The 14,888-nt window shown below is 42.6% G+C and overlaps 2 protein-coding genes across 3 annotated transcripts in view; one reads left to right on the top strand and one right to left on the bottom strand.

Moving 5' to 3' along the window:
* The window catches only part of ABHD5 (abhydrolase domain containing 5, lysophosphatidic acid acyltransferase), a 44,495-nt gene extending 35,785 nt beyond the window's left edge, over positions 1 to 8,710 (bottom strand). Inside the window, exon 1 of one of the 2 annotated variants that reach the window (XM_077811225.1) lies at positions 8,549 to 8,710. In XM_077811225.1, coding sequence (XP_077667351.1) covers positions 8,549 to 8,664 — 116 coding nt within the window. In that variant the 5' untranslated portion in view covers positions 8,665 to 8,710. The remainder of the gene's footprint in view (positions 1 to 8,548) is intronic. The other variant, XM_077811224.1, reaches the window with a different exon arrangement.
* ANO10 (anoctamin 10) overlaps positions 4,148 to 14,888 on the top strand; it is a 286,449-nt gene continuing 275,708 nt past the window's right edge. Inside the window, exon 1 of the mRNA XM_077811221.1 lies at positions 4,148 to 4,198. The gene's annotated coding sequence lies outside the window, so the exon portion shown is untranslated. The remainder of the gene's footprint in view (positions 4,199 to 14,888) is intronic.

Below are 14,888 nucleotides of genomic sequence, written 5' to 3'. Positions count from 1 at the left end.
AGTAAATGGGTCCACAAGGGTCCATTTGCACTATACTGTGAATCTTTTCCATTTCGAATTTCATCTACAAGACTGATTCCAAGAAGGCTGAAGGAAACAAGTCAGCTATTCAGAAACACCACATCTACAGATCTCTAACCTGGTCCGTTAGGAAGAGGGCTCCTGGGTTGGAATAGAGCAGGGTGTCCCAGTGTAAGACCAGGCCTCAGTCTGATGGGGACTGGCTGAAATGATTACAAATGTCTAGCAGCAGAATCCATTCCCATGCTTGCAGAGCTTTCCAACACAAGAGGCATAACCTGATTCCTCCCTCATTGTTTCTATAAACATGGCAGTTCAACTTCGTTTGAATCAAAGCGACCTTTTGGGATATCAGCTCTCTAAAGATGAGGAGTACATTTAAGATCACATGAGTCCAGATGCTTTATGAGTAGTAGTTATTTCTGAAGAGACCAAGCTGTGTGAGTGAAGAGTTTCTTCATGTGGATTGGAAGTTAGATGTAGTGACCACAGATGCAATTTGGATGGGAGATTCCAAGGACAGGAGATAAGCTCCAGAAGCGGCTCATGAATGTTAATAGAATGGAATACAGCTCATGTTCTACCCACTATCACTACCCTCAGAGATTACAAATCTTCAAGAGCGTGGGGCCTTGGAGAATATACTAGAAAGCCTAAAACACAAAGTGAGAACCCTGGTGGATGGTATCCCTTGCAAATACCAGTTTGGCATTTTCCATAAGATCCAACAGTTTTATGGAGCTGCTTCATGGTTAACTTTGAAGCCAATTTTTCCCTCTTCCAACTGGATTATCACCCTATTTATAAAGCTCTTTAGAAGAATTTCAAGCCAAAATGTTCTGTGACTACTTGAGTGTTACTGAATTATCCAACTGTTTTGCAACATTTAAAATACTGCGTATGATTTTGAAAACTACTGCACAATATTTCTAGGAAGTGTCCTGTACATCATACCTCCTGATTTCAACAAGAGGTTCTTGGTAGCTTATTACAGAATATTGCTACATTAGGTCAGAGGTAAAAATGCCTTCCTTGTATATTTATTGCATCTTGAACTTGGTATTTAGAACAGTCAGCACCTACTTTATCAATGTTAAATTATTTAGAAACATTGCATTTTGCCACTTGAAGTTTCCTGTACATATAAACAGCATGTTACATTGGCCCCTGACTTCCCAAATACTAACAAGAGATTGTAAACAAGGTAAGTCATACACAATTAATCTCTTCTGATTAGTATAGTGATATTCTAGTACACCATGACATTAGGAATAGTTGGAACAAGCTGCAAATTCAGGCAGGAGAGAAGATCAACATTACACTGGTATTCAGCATTACACTGGTACTCAAATTTGGTACAGCTCCCCTACCTGAAATGCAGCAGATGGGTACTAGCTCACTCCTCGTACTATCATGTTCCTATCCCTCTTCTCTTCTGTATCCCAGCAATTCCTCACATCCTTTTCTGCCCCTTGTGTATTTTTTGTTTTCTAATTTTTGTTTCATTTTGATGCCTCCTTTTGCCACTTCCCCTCCCCACATTCCAGGGTGTTAAGAGGGCATTCACTGATGCAGTGGGGTCAAGCATTATGTGCTCTTGCAGCTGAGATGAGTACTACAAGGGCAAAGTTTAAATGATCAGACTGCTGCCTGAGCCTGGATCCCAGTACACCCACGCTGCTTGCACAACTGGCTGTACAGTACTACAGGCTGCCACAAGAGAACAGGAGGTCACTAAGCACATTTGCAGTTCTGAGAGACATATCTGTAGGGCCTTACCAAATTCATGGTCCATTTTGGTAAATTTCATGATTTTTAAAATCCTGTGACCATAAATTTCATGATTTCAGCTATTTTAAATCTCAAATTTCACGGTGGTGTAATTGTAGGGGGAGCTGAGGGGGAGGGGTGTTGCAAGATTATTGTTACGGGGGTTGAGGTACTGCTACCCTTACTTCTGCTCTGCTGCTGGCAGCAGTGCTGCAGCTGGAGAGCAGTGGCTGCTAGTCAGGAGCCCAACTCCAAAGACAGAGCCCCGCCAGCAGCAGTGCAGGAGTAAGGGTGGCATGGTATGGTATTGCCACCCATACTTTTGTGGTGGTGCTGGCGGGGCACTGCCTTCAGAGCTGGGCACCCGGCTAACAGCTGCTGCCCTGCAGCCACCCAGCTATGAAGGCAGTGCAGAAGTAAGGGTGGCAATACTGCAACCCTCCTCAAATAACATTGCGACCCCCCCCCACAACTCCCTTTTGGATTAGAACCCCCAATTTGAGAAACACTGGTCTACCCCGTGAAATCTGTACAGTATAGGATAAAAGTACACAAAACACCAGATTTCACGGACCATGACATGTTTTTCATGGCTGTGAATTTGGTAGGGCCCTACACAGGTGGGATCATTCAGCTTTTCCTGACCACCACCACTCTCCTCTGCCTGTGCTCCAAATCCCCAGACAAGCTTGGTATCCCTTTTCTCCCTACCCCCAAAGCTTGTGAAACACTGCCCTATTGCCTCACATTTCATCTAAAAGACATGTCAAACTACTACAAAGACATGGAGGATAATTAATGCTAAAAGGTCAGGAAACCAGTCCTTTCCTGCTCTGATTTCATCAACTCTGGAGGAGCAGAAACATTCAAAGTTCAAGATCAGACACTTCCCCTTTAAAAAAAATAATTTACAAAGCAGTCACAGCACCAGCAGTAAAGAAATAAAGACTTTGTGTTTTCTTCCCATTCTTGTCTAATAAAACATTATTTTACACTTGTATTTGATACTGAAATCCAAACAAACCTAACCAAGAACATTAACAAAAATGTTATACTAGCAAATAAGAGAAAGTACTTATTATATAGGACTGAACTTTACCCTTCCTTCACTTCTGTAGCCTCTTGCTCTCCAGATTTTCCTACCACTAACCACCTGCTTCTCCTGCCCCCACACTGTCAATCACTCAGGACTTTGTATTTAAATCCCTCCTCTTTTCCCTCTAACTTTAGCCCAGTGTGACCTCATCCCTTTACACAGCTTCAGTGACTCAGACATCTACCTCTCTTCCCCTGACTTCTCTCCTGTTATCAAAATCTCTCACCTGGAGCTCTCACTGCCTGCTCAACCTCAACCTGGCAAAAACTGAGCTATCTACCTTTCCTCCCCCTCTTCTCCCTTGCTGTCAATACCAATGACACCCCAAAAAGCTATGCTAAAGGCATGTCAAATTTGCAAAGTCAAGTGCTCAAAAGTTAAGACATGCCAAAAATAAGATTATTCACTATGGTTACATTTGTAATCAGAAGAGACTACAGATTTTTTTTTTTTAAATGGGAAGGTTCTTCATTTGTGTTTTCAGTTTTCCACCCTTTAGTTCTCCCACCAAAGGCCCTGTATTGTGGTGACCCTCTTGGGCTCACAGTACCTAGATCGGGGTCAGCAACCTTTCAGAAGTGGTGTGCCGAGTCTTCATTTATTCACACTAATTTAAGGTTTTTAGAAGGTCTCTTTCTAGAAGTCTGTAATATATAACTAAACTACTGTTGTATGTAAAGTAAATAAGGTTTTTAAAATGTTTAAGAAACTTCATTTAAAATTAAATTAAAATGCATAGCCCCCCGGACCTGTGGCCAGGACCCAGGCAGCGTGAGTGCCACTGAAAATCAGCTCGCGTGCAGCCTTCGGCACACATGCCATAGGTTGCCTACCCGTGGCCAAGATGCTGTTCCTCCCAGTGCAACAGGGAGTTGGACCAGTCTGCAAGAGTGAATATACTGCATCACGAAAAGGACCTAAGGCACAATTCCTCCTAGTGCAGCTCCTTACTGCATAAATGGCCCTACTGAGCACAGAATAAATTGTGAATTTAGTACTAGTGAAAGGTTTGTGCTAGGCCAATAGCCCTGAGGACAGAAGTCTTCATTTTATCTACAGTATGGGCGGCAGTAGTAGATTTCCGAACACTACTTCCCAGATATCTATTACCCCTGTTACTCAAGATTTTAAATATGATTCAAGAGTTAACAGATGACTATCATCTTCCTCGCCCCACCCTGACACTTTATTGAGAGGGAAGGGACTAGAGCCCAGATGATTGACTGGCCAAGCAAGCTGGTGGAGGATTTCTGCCCCAACTCAGCAGGGACTCAGCCAACTAGCCACGGAGAACAGGATCCTCCACCTGAGGTAATGGGTAGGACTTTAAAAGTGTGCAATCCCTGTAATCTCACCCTGAATTTACAGCCCTGTGCATGCACGTACCATGCTGGCACGGAGCACTGAGTGGGGTATGTTTGATTATTAAAGACATACTCAACTTGGATTTTTTTTTTTTACTTGAAAATTTTTTGAAAGTATGTCAATATTTTCTTTTTACCATTGCACTCACTAGAGAATTACTGAAGGGTGGGGAAAGAAGGGCAGTCTACTCTTTATGCCTTCTGCAACCTTGTGGGGGAGTCTGGAGGCTGCCCTTCTGTCCACTAAGCCCATGTTTGGGCTTGAGAAGGGAGGCAGGAGAAAACCTCTAGCTCGGCAGTGTCTACCTTGCAGTACTTGAGGGAGACTTAAGAATAAAATATTTGATTACAAATTCAAAGTGTGCCATGCCCTGCAATTTTTAAACTGGGTGTTCAAATTAAACTCATCACTACAAGGAGGAGGAATGAAGTACTGCCTCCCACTGCTTCACCTACAGCCAAGGAGGAGCTGTGATGTGAGCCCAGAATGATCTTAGCAGCTGCTGTCCCTTCCCTCCGGTAACTGTTGAGCAATTCAGCTGCTTTGTTGACTGTTTCTCTTCAAGCCTGAAGGAGAGCAGGATACAAGAAGTTTGACTGGCTCTGCCTGAGCCTAGAGGAACGATGGCTCAGTTCCCCTTCACCACATTGCCATTAAGGGCAGCTCAGGAGAGGGGAAAAGAGAAATCAAGAATGAACTACTCCTTATGGATCCCAGGTTCTCTGCCTCAACCCCTGCATAGGCTAAAGCAGCCGAGGGAGTCCCCCCAAAAAAGGAGAATCTCTATAAGGTGACCAAATGTCCCAATTTTATAGGGACAGTCCCAATTTTGGGGTCTTTTTCTTATATAAGCTCCTATTATCCCCCACCCCGTCCCGCTTTTTCACGCTTGCTGTCTGGTCACCCTAAATCTCTAGCACTGGCCTAAGTGGTACAAGGAGAGCAGAACAGAGAGAATCCATCTCCAATACTGACTGCAGCAAATAATCTGTTCACCCCTCAGACTGAGAAGGCTGGATATCACTGTTCTAGTCCCTATTGCCGTTAAACATTCCTCCCAGGGAAGTTTCTAGATGGGAGGCCTCCATCTGCAGGGATGGGAAATACACTAGCAGCAGGCCAGGGGTGAGGAGACAGCCTCCTAACTGTGTCTCCATTGTGGCTCCACCCAGAAGAGAGGGGAAAAAAGACACCTTCCCAATGAAAGCCACAGTGCTCCCCTTCCCAAATCTATGCAGGGGCAGGGAAACTGCATAAATACACTTTCTAGAGTGGCTAAAATAAAACTTGCTCTTGAGCTTTGAGGACAGTACATGAATGTGATGCAAGTGCATGAGACCAGAGAGTGAAAGCGATGATAGACATAGAAAGGCATCTGCCTATACACAAACTCCTATCAATGCAAAAGGCCAACCTGGAAAAGGGGTGGCAAATTTCCTTTAGTCTGTGTGTAACACTGGGCACTGGGGTAAAAGTGTACATCCCAGTGCACCTGTTTTTGCCCATGTTCCCTTTAAAACTGGAAGCCTCTGCTAGTCATGTGACTTACAAGAAACTACATAAGTCTTAAAAAGAAAAGGAGTACTTGTGGCACCTTAGAGACTAACCAATTTATTTGAGCATGAGCTTTCGTGAGCTACAGCTCACTTCATCAGATCTGATGAAGTGAGCTGTAGCTCACGAAAGCTCATGCTCAAATAAATTGGTTAGTCTCTAAGGTGCCACAAGTACTCCTTTTCTTTTTGCGAATACAGACTAACACGGCTGTTACTCTGATACATAAGTCTTGTAGACTTTTAGGGAGGGGAGCAGACAGGAGAGACCCTGGGTCATGGAGGAACATAGAGCTCTTTACTATCAGGTAGAAGGCCTGAGAGGAAGACCTTTTAAGGGAGCAAGAGTTGGCTGGGAGGGAGGAAGTCCCAGCTGATGATGAGAGACAAGGACTAAGACAAGATCCTGCAGGCAGTGACACTGTTTTGAGTTGATTTGTTTTGAATCTTCATTTCTAAGTTAAAGAAAAACTGAGCAAAAGAACTATAACTGTGCAGATATTTGGGGCATGATTTCATTACCCTACCTGCTTACGCTTTGTTTTAAATTTTAAGGTGCGACAGCCAGACAAATCTGCAGTTGACAGTGTCTCTTTAAAGAGCAAGTAAATGATTATGAATGTTATGCAGTATAGTACCCTGAGTGTCTTACTGGAAGTGCTTCATGAGTTCAAACCTACTGAATTCATCACTGCAGATTTTAAAACTACATTCACTCTGAGACTGTAAAAAGTCTAACATCTCTAACAACATGCCTCACAAGTAAAAACCCAAACTAAGAAAAGTCTCAAAGGATAATGGAAAAACAGTTATGAATATTGGAATTGCAATGATTCCTGCAACATAGTTCTATATATTATTCCAAAGCACTCTTAGTTTTAACTAGTTGCTGCAAGCCATTCCATCTAAATTCACCAAAAAAACCCACCCAAAGTTATTTTTAAAGAAAGTTACCACTTATCTTAAAGACAACAGTTTTAATCCTTGAAACTTTTCCCCACATTTATGCAAACTGAGCAGTAATTAGTGATTTTATACGGAACGCTGACAAACTATTTCTAGATACTTTATTCCACATTGAAGATCCAAATATATTTAGTTTTATCTTCAGATTAGACTGTGTATTACATCTGTATGATTTTGCATGTTTTGATTAATATATTTTATAGTGATTTTACTATGCTATCACCACTATGCTCCCACAGAACACTCACGTTGCCAGATTTCAACTAGTTGAACTTGCTGCGTAACTAGGTGAATTACTATCTGCTGTATTTGTTTTTAAAAAGATTAAATTTCAGATTTTTCCTTTATATACACCCAATATGTCACCTGTCATTGAGATATGTATCCAATCTGCAATTTTAATAGCATGTAGGTATTTCTCTACCAAACCAAACAATTTTAAATCTGAAAGTAATTGTATGAATTAGTGAAATACACTAATTTAAATTTTCTCTAGCTGTAACCAGGCTTGTTCACCTTGAAAGGATGACCATGCTTTAAGACTAGCCAATATTAAGAAGCAGTAATGCAAATACTCTGTGCTAACTGTTCAAAGTACTAGCATTTCACCACTGCCAATGCACTTTTTGATGTGCAAAGAGGAGACTTAAACTTTCATTTTCAAAAGTGACTAGTGATTTTGGGTGCGCAATCTGAAAGACCTTAAAAGGGCTTGATTTTCAGAGGGTGGATGCTGAGCACTTTCTAAAAATCACACCCCTTTTAAAAGATGTCATGTTGGACATCCATAATCAGTAAACCCTTATGAAAATGTAGACCATTTTTTCCTACCCCAAGGACTTTATATTCTAAGAACAAAATCCTGAAAAGTGCTGTGTGAAGGTAATAAGTTGGGAGCACGCAGCACTACCCAAGAAGCACTTAACTCCCCAAAGGATCAAGTTAGGCAACTAATGCAGTTTAGAGCCAATGCACTGAATGAGTCTGAGAATATGAAGCAGAGATATTTTAAAACTCACTTGGTAAATCAACAGGAGGCTTTATAGACTGTGTATTTTAAGAAGAATGTTGTAGGGTGTTATAGCTGTGTTGGTCCTAGGGAATCAGAGAGACAAGGTGGGTGACGTAATATCTTTTATTCAGTCAAAACCTCTCCAGCAGAAGTTAGTCCACCAAAAGATTACGTCGCCCTCCTTGTCTCTCTCTAAAGGAGAGGGAGGTTTGTTTGGCACACAAACTACAGTGGAGGGGAAGATAGTTTCAAACACAAGGTGCAGCATTGTAGAAAATGTGAAGACAACGATTAAGTCATTCTGAATGGGCTGCTTGGGAAGAGAAGGAATAGTAGCAGAAATGTGGGTCAGGCCAATTTGCACAGCGGTTTAAAGGGGACTTGTGTTTCTCAGTTGATGCTGAAGGGAAGTGGAAGTCAATGGAGAGATGGAGCGACACAGACAAAAGAGGAAAATTACTGTTTGGCAACAGCAGTTTGTACGGGGTGGAGGAGACGAGAGATGTGAGTAGATCGCGGGGGGGGGGGGAGTTGCTGTAGCTGAAGCAACTAAGACATCAGTGGTTTTGCAGTAAGAACATGGAGGAAGTGAGACAGAAAAAAACCTGCAGCACCTGGGATGCGAGGGTCCGCTGCTGAGCGGTGTGCGGGGGGGCCGGGAGGGGGCATCTGGGGGTTCGCAGGTGTACATAGGCCGGAGGAGGTCCCCCCCAACTGCTGCCCCCGCCTGTGGCGCCGTCTCCCCGCCCGCCGGCCCGCGCTCACCCTTCGCTCGAGGCCTCCAGGTGCCCGTCCTCGGCCATGGCGGGAGCTCGGCGGCCGCGAGCTGGTGCCGGGGAGGCGGCAGCGAGTGACAACGCCAGGGCGACACCGCCAGCCATCACGGGACCCGCCCGCCGCGTCACCCCAGCCGGGCCGGCCCACCACAGAGCGTGCGGCTAGAGCGTCTCGGGGACCCGCCCCTCCCTGGGCCGGCCAGGGCAATGGGCTGCGCACGGCTGCGCGGGAGGTCGCGCGCGCTGTCAGCCGAAGGCCCCGCGAGCGCCCTCCAGTGCTCGGTTCTTCCCTGGGGAGCTCTTTGTGGGGGCCGGAAGGGGCCAATTCTTGGAGGGGGAGGGGAGGGCGCGTTCTAAGGGAGGGTTCTGTGTAGTCTCATTTTGTGTGTCATGCGCAAACAGGGCCCCCAGCAACGCTTTCTTCCCTGCCTGGGGCCTGAGCCAGGTCATTGAATTCAGTGCACAGGGCACGTTTGAGAAAGAGATTCCTGGAGGGTTGTTTTGTTTTTTTTTTAATGTCACATCCAAATGGTCTGATGACATATTTTCAGGACAAAAGAAGAAAGGCGCCTTTCGTGTGATGCTGTCAACAAATTCTATTAATCCGTGTCAGAAGTAGAGTGCTCAAATGTCCTGAGTGGCCGGGGGGGGGGCAGCATGCTTAAACACATCCTAAAAGGAACTTAAGAGCGGCCATGCTGGGTCAGACCAGTGGTCCCTCTAATCTAGTATCCTGTCTTCTGACCAGCGCCAGAGGCTTCAGAGGGAATGAACACAAGAAGTGAATTCGAGTGATCCATCCCTTGTCATCCATTCCTAGTTTCTGGCAGTCAGCAGTAGAGTGGCTCTCAGTCTTTGCAGACTACACTGCTGTACCCTTTTCAGGAGTCTGATTTGTCTTGCATACCCCAAGTACCTCACTTAAGCTACTTGCTTACAAAATCAGACATAAAATACAGAAGTGTCATAGCACGCTACTACTGAAAATTGATTCCTTTCTCATTTTTACCATGTAATTATAAATTAGAATATAAATATTATACCTACATTTCAGTGTATGGTAGATAAAGCAATATAAACAAGTCGTATGAAATTTTAGTTTGTACTGACTTAGCTAGTGCTTTTTATGTAGCCTATTTTTAAATTAGGCAGATGAGTTGATGTACCCCCTGGAAGACCTCTGCATATCCCCCGGGAGTATGTGTGCCCCTATTTGAAAACCACTGCTTTAGCAATAACTGGTTCTATGCTAGCAGATTAATTTTTGATAATCTAACAGCCTCTAATACAGAAACAGGCAAAGGAAATCTCATTGAGGACTACTACTAAATCTTCTGCCAACCCTGTGGATGTTATAGCATTTTTCTGGTTTGGTTTTGTTAAGAACCACCATCCCTATTCTTCTGCTTCCATTTGGGACCATTAGAAGAAAATGGATGAGGATTAGTGCCTCATTAAATTAGGGGGGAAATGTCTAAAATGATATTCAGGAAAAAGTATTTAAAAGGATTGGTTGCACAAAATGCTGTGGCACTAGTTATGCCTACATACACACTACACAATGTGTGTGTATAAATATGACACACACATGCACCACAGATGTGCAAATATAAAATATGCATATTTATTTAGATTTAAATAATAAAAATATGTCTATTATAAGGCTCTAGGCAGCCTAACATAATTGATTAGAACTAGCAGCATTAAAATAATTTAAACTGAAATTATGCCAACCAGCCACCTGTAGGAATGCTCCCTTCCACCACCTTCATCTTTCTGGGAAGCATATTCTCAGCCCTCTCCAAAAACCCTACCAACAGATGTCTTTTGCAGGCAGCATGCCTAGATGGTCTCCAAATCTGGGCTACTTTTGACCAATATGGAGGACCAAGAGTGCAGTGCAGAAAATGGAGCAGGCTGCATGGAATGAAGGGTTAAATGCTGACCGGGTGCCTATAAACCAGCCACCAGTTTCTAGTACTTAGAAGATGAGTAGGAAGTGAGCAGGTAGAAGGATTGGAACATAAAGGCCCCAGGAATTGTGGGATGGCATTGGAGGTCTAGCTAGGACAATCTAAACAAAACTCAGCTACACATACTTAAGTTGCATCTTTATTGCAAAAAGGTCAGGTAGGAGCATGCCTTAAAATGAGACATACCTTAACCCATACTTCCAGTCATGCATGCAAACACAGAATTGACACTTATATAAGCATCTGTTTAAGGATTTTGTGCATGGATGATAGGGATTTGGGGCTAAAAAAACCACACACACAAAAGCACAGAGTTCAGCCTGCAGTGCAGATATACCCACAGAAAACACCCTGTAAGCACCAACCTCTATTATAATGAGTGGGATCCAGCTCAAATACCTCTGCTTATCACAGCTGTGGTGGTATACCACAAGAGTGAGGGAATCTCTCAGGAGGATAGGTCACAAGCCATTTACGGATTTATAGGTCAGAGCATACACCCTTAAGTGTTTACCCATATGCTCAGCTCAGTAAGAAAGCTGCTGCTTTTAGCACCAGCTTGTTTCCAAATGGTTTTCAGATGTAGCCACATGTAGAACATGTTGCAGCAGTAGCAACAGTCTAATTTTGAGACAGCAAAGGCATGAGTAACACAGTGAAAATTATATCTAAAAAGAAGGGTTATGGCATCCTAGCCAGACACAGATGGTAAAAACCCAGCTGGGTTACTGTTTGAATATGATCAGCACCGACAGGGGGTCTAGAATTACCATTAAACTGTGGTGGATGTACCCCATCAATATGCATACATATATGTATATAATATTTTCACTTGGCTATTAGTTATGTTAATCAAATAACAAAGAGGCAAAAGCTTATGGAACAGGAAATATCTGTGAAAAGCTAATGAGCCCCCTTGCACACACATAGCCCAAAGGTGATTCCAGGGGAGGCAGCAGCACCAGACTGAGGAACTGATTCCCTCACAAGAAAAAGCATTCTCCAGCATGTTTACTAGAGGCCAGAGAGGCAACAGCAACCTAGCAGCTTTGAATTAGATTTTTGGGCTGGTTTTGGTTTTTAAAGTAAACCCTGACAATTATTACATGTGTAATTGGAGCAGTATTGAACTCTGACCATAATAATGATTAACTAGCATTTATATTGTGCTTTGCATTTGCAAAGTGCCACACAAGCATTCATTTAATCCAACATATGTATATTAAGTTTCACCTCCCTCATGTGGAGGTGAGTAATTAGGGGGAGGGAGAGGCTTATATTAGGCATTACACACCCATAAAAGCAGAACAACAGTCTTAATGTTAAACCTAATTATTATTAAACTTATATAAACATTATAACTGAAGTCAGGCAGCATGATTCAGTGTGTGGGAAGCAGGGTTCAGAAGTCTTAGCTTCTATTTTCAGCTAATATGGTATGGGGCAGTACTTTACTTGGTATTGGTAACAGGTAATATCTGACCAGGTTATAATAAAGCACTCTGAAATTATTGGATGAAAGCAGCTATACAGCACAAGTGTATAGTATGTACTTGGTAACAAATGCAGTAGTCAAGGTCACAGAATAGTTTCAGTCAAGGTTTTAATTGGGGTACCTTACAATGGCAAACTAGTACTTTTCTTTTGAGGATACCTGCTTGTGCTATGGAAACTTTTATTTAAATAAAAAATTAAGTATCTAGACTTTACAATTCTGAAGATATGTGAACAGAGTATAAATGGATATAGTGAACTGTGCCTGCATCTGCAGACAACCTGAAATGATAGCTCTGTGTGCTGTGAGTTGTTCCTCATCATTCAAATGGTAAATTAAGTCTAAAGCCTAGTTACGATGATTTAGGTCCTGATCTTGCAACACGTGTAATCTCATTGACTTCAATAATTTCTACACACATGCACACAGAGGAACTTCAGTGGAATGACTCATGCTTAAAGTCTAACATGTGTGTAAGTGTTTGCTGGTTTGGAGCCTTTGTTAACATTAACCATTTCATTGCTCTCTAGATAGCCCCCTTGCTATAGTGTCTGAGTGCCTTCCATGTGTTAGTCTCTCCCAAGATCTAGGAGAAATAGCTTGATTACGTTATTAGTTAGGCTTGGCAGAATTCAGTTTTTATTTTTTATAATTTTGACTGATATTTGTTTATTCTGGGGCATTTTTATTTTAAATTTCCATAGTTGCAGGAAATTATGGTGTGGGGGAGTTGAGACAGTGGGGGAGGGAATCAGGCAATTATTTAATTATTTAATGACAGTAGATGTTAAGATTCAAAATGTTGAAGCTTTATAACCATTAACAAATTTTCAACATCACATGTCAAAATACACAAAGTAAATATTCTTAAATCAAGCTCTGAAGTTCTCAAGAAGCATTTATTACTTTGCTTAGCTGTGAATTTTGATGATCAATGGAAATATTTTTGTCAGTTTGTATGGGTGCAGTGAAATCCATGTTGATTGACTTTTACTGATAAAAATCTAATCCTTACAAAGCTACTTATAGTTTTGGTTGTTTATCTGCTTGTTTGTATCTTTATGGATTGTTGAGTGGATGTGACCCTAACAGCATCCGAATGTAAGAGGGCAAGGGGCTCACTGGTATCTGGTAGTAACTTTCAGCTGGTCTGACCAGTTCAGCGTACCCAGTTCATTGATGTCATAAACTGTATCTGATATGTGTCATGAAAGGTATCATTGGAAAACTAATAACACACTGATGATTAATATTCTTGTGTTGTGTATGTGCAGTAAACACCCAAGGGAACATAAAAATATGAAAGAAATGTGGAACTAAAATGTGCTTACCAGATAAGTCTGGGGAGCAGGTAAACAGGTTTCTCTCAGACAAAGGACAAGGCCATGCCTCCAGCCAGGTGTCATCAGAATCCATTAGCAATCACATGTCAAGAGGCCATTCATTTGCATTGAAGGGACAGGAACAAACCAATTTGCATTTTAGCAAACACCATTGGGGAAGAAATCAGCATGGAAGTGCCTTCACCGCCATACTCCATGTCTCCTTCCTCACAACTTGAATGAACTTTATTTTGGGGGGTAACCTTCAGAAGAATCCATTTCAAAGGTTCACTGGACTATAAATGAGAGGGGCAAAGAACTCCAAGTTAACTTTCTCCTAGAAAGACAAGAAGGAATCAGCATCCTGTGCTTCTGTGGAAGGTCCTGACTGAGAGGCAGTCAGCCATGCTGGACAAAGTGCGATTGCTAGAGAAACCATTTTAAACAAAGACTGTACCTTCTATTGTTTCATCTGTCACTTAAAAAGGGGGAATTTAACTGCTGCTTCAGTTAGCCTGAATGGAAGGTGCTATCATGTCCACCAGTTTCATTGAGATCTGTGATGACCCATAGATCAAATACACACCCTCATGGAGGTGCCCAACCTCTAGCATAACATTGTGTATATATTTGTTTAAAATACACATTATGGGGCTCTTATCTGACGTCTTATCTTTCCTTTCTGATTGGATGCCTACATTATGCTGTGAATGGGGAAAGCTGCTCCACCTGAAGAGGTGGCAGCAACCCTAAGAAGTTCTATAACTAAAACAAATATCTAGACATATGTGGGCAGTTGAAGATTCAACAAGTAAGAATTAGTTGACATACTATCTCAGTAGAGGGATTAGATATCGCCTAGTTCCTGCACTCCGGACAGAAGCATTACTCAGTCTCAACAAGGTTGGGGCTCAGCCAGCTCGTCCTCATTAACTCCTCCTCTCTTCCACACAGTGAATAAGTCGTTCAAGTGCACTAACTTGATCCAATGAATCAAATATAGAACTGGGTGGCATGTATGTCCTGTGGCACGTCATAGTTCAGTCTCCTTAGCATTCTAATACTTTGGTCTCATTTCAGTTGTCGGGTTTAATATGCAGGTGCTGGGTGGTGTTGGTGACCTATGATTACATGAAAGCAGACTCAATGCTTTAGTGGTCCCTTTTGGCCTTAAAATCTATGATTTTAACACAATCCACACTTCTTCACACAGGATATGTCTACACTACGAAATTAGGTCAATTTTATAGAAGTCGATTTTTAGAAATCGATTTTATACAGTCAATTGCATATGTCCACACTAAGTGCATTAAGTCGGCGGAGTGCGTACTCACTACTGTGGCTAGCATCGACTTACGGAGCGGTGCACTGTGGGTAGCTATCCCACAGTTCCCACAGTCTCCGCCGCACACTGGAATTCTGGGTTAAGCTCCCAATACCTGATGGGGCAAAAACATTATCGCGGGTGGTTTTGGGTACATGTCGTCAGTCACCCCTACCTCCGTGAAAGCAACGTCAGACAATTGTTTCGGTCCTTTT

Source organism: Eretmochelys imbricata, chromosome 2 (genome assembly GCF_965152235.1).
Source record: "Eretmochelys imbricata isolate rEreImb1 chromosome 2, rEreImb1.hap1, whole genome shotgun sequence".
Classification (NCBI taxonomy): Eukaryota; Metazoa; Chordata; order Testudines; family Cheloniidae; genus Eretmochelys; species Eretmochelys imbricata.
Note: the sequence above shows the minus strand (reverse complement) of the source record. Positions and strands in the feature narration are given on the sequence as shown.